This window comes from Catharus ustulatus, chromosome 21, assembly GCF_009819885.2.
Source record: "Catharus ustulatus isolate bCatUst1 chromosome 21, bCatUst1.pri.v2, whole genome shotgun sequence".
NCBI classification, from domain to species: Eukaryota; Metazoa; Chordata; class Aves; order Passeriformes; family Turdidae; genus Catharus; species Catharus ustulatus.
The window spans coordinates 187,013-195,871 of NC_046241.1; the positions used below are offsets into that span (position 1 = coordinate 187,013).

Consider the following 8,859-nt stretch of genomic DNA (forward strand, 5'->3'; position numbering starts at 1 on the left):
AACAGAGATGCAGAGGGGCCCTGCCCCATAGGGCTGAAATCCAGCCCAGCCCAGCCCTTTGCAGGGTTTCAAGGTGCCCTGTGAGCAGTTGCCATTAGTGCCCCTATTCCAGGCAGCCCTTGAGAGCAAAGCCCCAGCTACCAGCTGGCAAGCTGAAAACAGGGCTTTCCAGAAGTTTCCCTACAGGCTTGGTTGGGGATTTCATTTTGCTCAGGGGAAGGGCCCTCAAAAGAACAGACTGGGAGCAAACCAACTGACAGAGTGGGGTGGGAAAAAGTGAAGGGTCATTCCCCCAAGAACCCTGCTCCCACCAGCTCAGCTTCCAGTGTCCAATGGACCTGCATGGCTGGGTAGTTATCACCCCACCAGACTGCCTCAACTGGACCACACATATGTCAGCATCCATCCCTCCCCTGTCAGCACTATACTACAATGAGGACAGCCCCAGCTTTCCAGGCCTCTTCACTGCCCACCCTACTACATCCTCCTTAGTCCTTCTGTCCCTGGCAGCTGCTGAAGCAGCCTATAAGTAAGCTCACACTGCTTCCAGCCTTCCTAGAAACAAACCAGCAGCTCAAAATGAGTGGAAGGTTAATCCCTTCTTTCACTTTTGACCCCCTCTGCTTCAGGGGACAACAGCCCTGACAAGTTGGCACCACTCCAGGGCCAAACTGCAGGCAGCCAAGAGCTGAGTGTAGCTGGCATGATGGGGACATGTCCACCTTCTTAGGGTGCCTTGCTCAAGTCCTGCAGTGCCCCTGTACGCAGCCAAACTGCAACTGCTGGGCTGCAGGAACAGGGATGCAAGGAAGGCAAGGAAAGGGTTAACTCATTCTTGCCTCAAAGAAGTCTGAGATTTATTTCACTGCCAGACGGAATATGATTAAGAACAAAAAATTTTAAAATCATCATTAACTACAGCAGGCTGGAAGGCATGGGGTGCTAGCAGCATGGACAGGGTGATGTAGGCCTCTGGGCTGGGCCCTCCAGGGAAAGGTGGCTCTGGGCAGCTGGGCTGGTGGGGGACAGGGTGACAACAGCAGCTGGAGAGTGGGGGAGGCCTGGGGGAGATGCTGGGCACAAAGCACTGGGGAGGACCTCCCAACCCAAAGAAGCCTTATCAGCTGCCCCACAGAGGGGTGAAGCTCTCTTGTGCCACAGGGTGAGGAGTGGTGAGGGGCTCACCTTCTCCCCTTGCCCCAGCCCTTGGCTCATCCTGGCCACCCAGGAGGGTGGGGAGAGCCACCAGGGCCATTGGCCCTTGCATGGCACCCCAGCTGTGCTCTACATGACAGGGTGGAAGGAGACACCTGGGAAACTAGATCACTACAAAATTTTTCGCTTTTTAAGAACTACAATAAAAAACCTTAAAAACAAAATAAAACCACCCCCTCCCCCCACCCTTCCCAAAATCTAAAAAATACTTCTTTTTTCTGCATCTCGCAGGAGAGCAGCTGGGCTGGGGCCAGGCATGGGCTCAAGAGCCCTGAGCACATGATGCTGCTTCAGAGGGTGCAGTGGAGCCTGTCTCCAGGAGAGGTCGAGGGTGGGGGGGGGGGGGGACAACACTGCTGGGACCAGTAAGCTCACATAATAGGGAAGGGCTGGGAGCATCTGCAGAGAGCAGGCACCATCCCTGGGCCAGGCTTTTAGCCAATTGCACTTCAAAAGCCCCACACATCGGCCCAGCAAGCAGAAGCAGGGCTGTGCCTGTGTGAGCCCAGGGCAAGGGGGGCTGCCTCAGAGCACCAGCCCACCTGCAGTGAGCCCACAGCCCCTGGTTCAGTGGCCGCTGTTACTCATGGAGAGGCCAGGCTGCAGCGCTTGAGGGAACATCTCAGCTTTGTGGAAGGTCGGCATGTAGACAGGAGGGGAGGGTGCCAGGCTGTAGCCCTGGGATGTCACTGGGATGGGCAGAGTGGAGGGCACCAGGGGCTGGTTCATGTCATACATCATCCCCTCTGTGTCATTGCTATAGGGCAGCAGCAGCCGTTTGCCTTTCTGACGCCGGTTGCAGAACCAGACCCGGACCACCTGTGGAAAGGGAGACAGAGAAGGGTGAGCGAGTGACCCAGGCATGCTGTGTGGGTGACAAGGAGAGTCTTCTGATGGTGGCATCTCTACAGCACCCCAACTTGCCAGTGCAGCCTGTCATAATTCCTTGCTAGGGTCAGCTCAGACAAACTTCAGCCATGACCACTTTCTCACTGCTTTCAGAGTTGAGATTACAAAAATGGAAAACGTTAGATAGGAAAGATGATAACAAATCAAAAGAAAGGTTCCTCTCCAAAGGCTGGTGGTATAGCCAGATGAAGCAAATACAAAAACTAGCATGTTTTTAATGGGTTGTGGTTTGTCTCTCTTCTGATGCATTTCCACTTCAGAAGAAAAACATTGTGACTATCCATGTGGGCTCTTGGGATCAGAAATCAGCTTATTTGGAGATGATTTAGTATCAAAGGATTACTTTTGTAGGATTACTTCCATATATTTATGTACACATACACTAACACAGATGCCTGTAGTTGGGTCTGGGAACTATTTCTGTCTCTTAAGTTTTAAATATTTAATCTGTGAACGAAAGTCTTCTCTGGAACCAAGTGGGTTTTTCTTTTTCATATTGATGAGCCTATATATCCTAACTGTCTGGCAGAGGTAAAGGGCAGCTGTTAACATCTCTCAATGTGTATTTCATTTTTGCTGTGAGCTAAAGTATCAAACTGGCAGGTGCTCAGGAACTGGCACTATTTGGGCACCCATCCTCCCCACCCTCCCAACCTACATCTTTATCCAGATTGAGGTCCTCAGCGATCTGGGAGATCTCCTGGGGACTGGGCTTCACACACTTGCGGAAGAAGCTCTCCAGTGTCCCTTTCACGTTGGTCTCAATGCTAGTCCTGCGTTTTCTCTTCCGGGCTTGAGCCAGTACTTGCTCTGCATTGCACATCTAGGAATGAAAGAGGGAATATGGTTACCAAGTGGAAAAATTTCCACCATGTGTAGCTGGCTGCAGAGCTTGGGGCACAGATTGTGTCCCTGTGACTCTCCACTGAGCATCATTCCACTGTGACTGGGGCCATTTCCAGTATATCCCAGCACTGCCAGCAGAGAGACTGGACACATCTTTCTGCATCCCCCCCAGGCTCCCCAGTGAGCAACAAGCTGCACATTCAGCCTATCTATTCCAGTAGGACATGGCTACTACAAAATTGGAGCTGCCACAATCACAAGGTATCTGCAGGGCATTGGGCTTTCCTTCCCCAGGCTGGCATAAGATGATACCCCGGGGTTTGCCCTCAAGTCATGCAAGATGCCTTCTGTTCCCGTCTCCTCTCCCTGAAATCACATGGGAGAGGGAGGAGAATCTGTGGTTTCAGGGCTTGCAGGTACCCGGCTCCCAGCCCCCTCCACCCTGCACCTCTTGCATGTTGTCCGTGTTCTCCGCCTCGTTGAGCCAGCGCTGCAGCAGCGGCTTTAGCTTGCACATGTTCTTGAAGCTGAGCTGGAGTGCTTCAAAGCGGCAGATGGTCGTCTGGCTGAACATCTTCCCTGTGCGGGCAAGGCAGGCAGGGCATTACACACCATACAGCTTCCCACACCAGTGGCTGCCCACCACCCCCAAGCTTGCCCTGTTCCTGGGAGACCATGAAAGGCATTCTCCCTGTTCTTTCAGCAGGGATTTAAAGCCCTGAAACACGTCTCAATAAGAAACTGTAACCATTTTAAACCAGCTTCCTGCGAGCTCAAACCCTCCAGCTCGTCGCAGATCTGGAGATACCCGGGACTGGTGCTTGATGCCTCCTTTGCGGGTCGTTAAGGAGCAGAAATCATTAGCCCAGGTGATTCCAAACCCCTCCCGAGCCTCTCCCTTCCCACCGGCTGTGAGGGAACGCAAGGGCCCTCCCTCGACCCCTCACCGTAGAGTGTGCCCAGCGCCAGCCCCACGTCAGCCTGAGTGAAACCCAGCATGATGCGCTTATGCTTGAGGTCCTTGGCGAATTGCTCCAGTTCTCCTGAGGTTGGCGCATCCTGGCAAGAGCAGAAAGACACTGAGAAGGGAAAACTCGCACCCAGGGTCGCGTCGGGGTCCCCGAAGGACAGCGGCGAAAGAGAGTTCGGCTGAGTCCTGGGCAGCATTGGCACCGACCAGGCTCACACGGGACCCACCCTGACCACGCACACTGCTCAGCTCGACCCTATCTGGGGCGGCGGCGGCCAAGCACAAGGGCACCAAGAGCTCCTGTTCTGCCTCAACACGCCCTGGAAATGTTTCCTTTGTCCTCTGGCTCGTGCCCTCCTGGGCTGGCCAGAGGCAGCACCGATGATTACATTGGCTGATTTGCCCCATTCCCACTCATCCCATGACACGTGCGCATGGGGACGTTCTGTTCTCCCGTGCCGTGGGCCGCTTCCCCATAACTCTCGGGCTGAGGCAGCCTCCCACCAGCCGCTCTTCCTCCTGCGTCGGGAGCAGGGAAAAGACTCCCGTGAATAAAGGGACAAAAGCGTCCGTGACCCCCATGGGATTTAAGCACCTCTTTGCCACCAGCAGGCTCTTCCGTTCTGGCAAGCGCCTACTCAGGCTCTTCCCACCTTCTTGCCGCGCAGCCTTCAGTCTCTATGGGGGCATTTTGAGGCCTGTAACCTAATTTCCACGGGTTTTTAAATTTTTTTCAGCGGGGTTTCGAGTTTTTCAGGAGTTTTTCCTGTCACCGTGTCACGGCTATTAGTTTCTGGCGTAAATCGGCACTGGTAAACTCAGAGCATCCCTCCTCACCATCCCGCAGCTAGACAACGCCATTCATGCCCACTCTCCACCCAGCGTGGCCGATCGCTGCCCGAGGACACACACGCATCGATCCTGGCGTGGGACCTCCCGAAGCTCCGGCCCGCTGGCGGCAATGCGAATCCTCCTAACCCCATCAGGGACCAGCCCTCGGTATCGGCCGCCGCCGCTGTCCCCGGGCCGGACTCGCGATACGTCAACATTGAGAAATAGGAACAACTAGCGCAAACCACAAACTCAGTCGTGCCGGGAGAACCAGCCCTGCTGCCCCCGTCTTTCTCCCGCCCTCATCTCTGAGCCGTCCCTGCCCCAGCGGACTTCACTGCCCGTGAGCTCCGGGAGTGGTGGCCAGGGACGCAGCCGACCGAGGGAGACTGAGGGAGCTGGGCAGGTGCCCTCGGTGAACGCGCTGCGTGGCCCCGAGTTTCACGCCGGAGGCGGCCTTCGGTATCGTTACCTGGAACGGCCCCGCCGCATCGCGTAGGGGAAAATGCTCTCCCGAGTTCCCAAATCCCCTATCTTACCCCAAAGCAGCCTCCCCAAGGCTCTCCCCCCGCTGCGGAGAGTCTGACACATGCGGGACGAGCACTAGTGCCGGGTCAGGGCTTCTCCCGGGGGCACCCGGCGGCGAGGCCGGACAGGTGGCACCGGCAGAGTCTCGGCGTTACACGAGAGCAGCCGGGCAGCTCCTACCGACGGGCCGGCCAACCGCGGCTCCGAACGGGGAGGAAAGCCCCAGGGACACACTATGTGGGGACGGTGGGAACGGGGCAGGGCAGCCCGCCCCATCCCCGTCCCGTCGGATCTCACCTCCTCGCCGCTGTCGCTGGAGTGTCCGCCCTCGCTAGCGGCGCCGCTGGAGCTGCCGCTGCTACCCAGCCCCGAGGGCCCGCCCGAGCCCGGCTGCAGCGAGGCGGGGCACAGCTGGGGGCCAGGGAAGGCAGGGGCGGCCGGTCCAGGGAAGGGCGGCCCGGGAAGGGCAGTGGGGCCGGAGGGCGCAGGGCCGGCCCAGGGTGGGGGCGGCCAGGCCGGGCCGCAGCAAGCGGCGGTGCGGGGCTCGGGCTCTGGCTGGCTGCAGGGCCGACCTGGGCGCGCCTCCGCCTTGGCGGGCGGCGCGGGGGCGGGAGGGGGCAGCCAGGCGCGGGCCGGCGGCGGGTCCCGGGCGGGCTCGGGCTCGGCTGTGGCGCTGAAGGGGAAGAAGAGCGGCTGGGCGGGCGCCCCGTCGAAGCTGCCACGGGAGAAGGGAGGTCCGGCGTCAGTCAGGAGGCCGAAGGGGGCGGCCGGCAGCCCCCCGTCCGGGCTGAACATGCTGCCCACCGCCCGCTGCCCTAGGGCTCCATGCGGGGGCTGCCGGCCGCTGCCTCCTTGCTGCGGCGCCGCCGGGGCCTCTGAGAGTGGCGGGGCCGGGCCGGGCCGGATGGAGATGGGCCCCGGCCCCATTGGACCCCGCATCTGTGGGTCGGGCGTGAACTTGATCCCCCAGGGGGGCGGGGGGCACGGAGGGAAGGTGCGATGGGCGGGGGCTGCGCCAGCCCGCACCCAGCGCCGGCGGGGAAGTGGACGGGGCGGCCCCGATGGGACAGGGAGTGGGAGGACACCTATCCTACCGGGGGGCTTCACACACCTCCGGTCCTGGGGGACTCAAGGAGACCCACGTCCCTCGCACCCCTTCCAGCTCCACGCTGTTCGGGGGACACCGCGCCAGTGTTAGGGCAGCAACAGCCACGGGGCCTTCCCCCAGAGCTGCGGAGCCTAGGCAAGAGACGGGATGGCTTTAGGGAGCTATTGGCGGCATGAACGGGGACCAGGGGCTGGTGTGAGGGCAGCCTATCCAGCTGCGGCAGCCACTTGTCACCAGTACAGAGGACAAGCCGCGCGATGCCGGTGTCATCGTGCAGCAGCAGGGTTGGTCCAGGTCTTGACCATCACCTCTTGCCCCTCTTGATGCCTGGTCTTGTTGACTGAGCCTTAGCTCCTTGGGGAGCATGGACAGAGTTGAGGCTCCCGGGACCCTTACAGTCTCACCATTCCTCTCCTCTTCCTCACTCTGCAGAGAAGGGTTGTGGTTCAAAGGAGGGTGTCTGTCCCTGGGGTCCCAAAGCTCGGGGTGTGCTGTCAAGAAAGGAATTGCAGCCCCGACTGTCGTGTCCATTGGCTTCACAATGAAGCACGCTCCGTATTTTCTCTATTTTAAAGACTTTCCCTTCACAATGGCTCTGCCAGGTCTGGCTCCCTTTTCCTGCCCTCCTGGCTCAGCACCGGGAACCTTCTCGATCCTGACGCTGCCATCACATCAGCCTCTGCTTGGCTCTGCCTGATGCCAGCTCCTGCCTACGGGCAAGTGCAAGCAGTGTGGGCACCCCCTCACCTCAGCTGGAGCAGGACGAGGGCTGCTCCTTCCACCAGCACCCTGTGATCTCACTCGGTGCAAGGTAGGGAGTGATCCCGCTGCCGACACTGCTGCCTGTTTATTAACCCGGATTACCGGGAGCTGCTGCCGTCTCGCACTGGAGATATGGCGAGAAGATAGGCTGGAGCAGTCTCCCTCGCGGCGAGATGGGAATGGGGCTGTGGGCGGGGGAACTCGGGGAAGGTGCTTGGTGATGTTTATGAAGTACTTGCTTTGGCTACCAGACGGCTGGAACCCAGGGACCGGCACCCAAGGGCTGGCAGACTCATATCCACAGCTGGCATCCAGACACTGGTATCCACAATGCCAGCAGCAGCCCCTGACCCAACACATGACACTGCTGCATGTCAGAGGAAGTGGAACAGTTAAGCCTCTTGATGATATTCCTCTAAGGAAAAAAGCGAATCAGCTGGCAAGACATGTACCAGGCTGCCATCCTGACTGTGCCACACTGCTCCAGGAGGGACGGCAGCCCCGGGAAAAAGAGCTAAGGATTCAAAAACCTTGTCAATGGGACATGGGCAGCCCTGAGTGAGCCCTATGGTTTCTGGACTTTGGGGATCCCATGCCCAGAGTGGTGAAGCACCTTCGCCAGCAGGGGCTGGATTCAATCTGCCGAGGGACTACCTGGACCATGCTGCTGGGGATGCTGGACCCAGCGCTGTGCAGGCAGACTGCTCACTGCCTGCTGTGCTCCTGCCTGCCCCACTGCCAGCGGGCAGAGGAAATGTCTCTGCGGGACCCTGATGGCAGCCATCAGCCCTGCTCCTCCCAGGCTCCTGCTGCGGCCCAGGGTTTCAGAAGCTCCTTGGCTGGGCAGTAACTCCCTTTCCCTTTGATTTATTGTTCCCGGGCTGGACCCCCTGCTCCTGCCAACCTACTTTTTTACTCCATCCCCCCGGGAAGCCTCCCAGGCCCCCCTCCCCCTCTCTGCCTCTTCTCCCCCCCCCATCCCCCCCACCCCCCGGCCCTCAAACGCATTCCTGGTCCTTTCATATACAGACGGAGGGGAAGGGAGACGTTGACTTTGAACCGGCCCCTTTGTAGGCGCGGGCCCATTGTGGCGGTGATGGTTTTAGCTGGGGGATGTGGAAGGAGTCAGTGGGGTTTCTCCGTGTGTGCCCCCCCCACCCCACATTTCAATGATTTTGGGTGATCTGGGGGGGGGGGCTGTGTGATGTTATTGTGTAGGGTCTTTGAGCACCAGTGACCAGGTCTCTTCTGCCTGCTCCAGAGGGAGATGGATGGATGCATCCTTCTATTAGCTCATATCTGGAACCTACTGGTGTTCCAGGCTTGGCCAGGCTCTAAGGCAGCCAGGGACTGGTGGGATCCTGCTAAGAAAATGGGAGCAATAAGAAATGCATCTGTTTTGCTGTCTTGCTGAGATGGCAGCAGGCTGGAGAGGACTTGAGAGAGATTTACATCTACTCATCCTCCCTTTGCTGGGTGTGCTGGTTTGGCACTGGTGCTTGGGATTTTAAGAGAGTGGATGAGTGTGGATGATGTTTTATTCATGGTCAGGCCACTCGTTTCTGTGACAGGTGATGGAAAAGCCAGTGGGGCTGTGCTGGAAACTCCTGAGCTGCCCACGGAAGGGGGGCTGCAGTTCTGCATGTGATACGTCAGGGTCCCATGGTGAGGGGGCCACTCCAGGACCATC

General features: G+C 58.7%; 1 protein-coding gene across 1 annotated transcript; it reads right to left on the reverse strand.

The window, feature by feature from the left end:
• Positions 1–865: 865 nt before the first annotated feature.
• LOC117005703 (POU domain, class 5, transcription factor 3-like) lies at positions 866–6,094 on the reverse strand. The gene is made up of 5 exons (XM_033077704.1): positions 5,597–6,094; positions 3,918–4,029; positions 3,419–3,549; positions 2,783–2,947; positions 866–2,034 (listed from the first exon to the last, which is right to left on the reverse strand). The coding sequence occupies exons 1-5, from the start codon at positions 6,092–6,094 to the stop codon at positions 1,783–1,785; spliced, it is 1,158 nt and encodes a 385-aa protein (XP_032933595.1). The 3' UTR covers positions 866–1,782.
• Between the last annotated feature and the right edge of the window lie 2,765 nt (positions 6,095–8,859).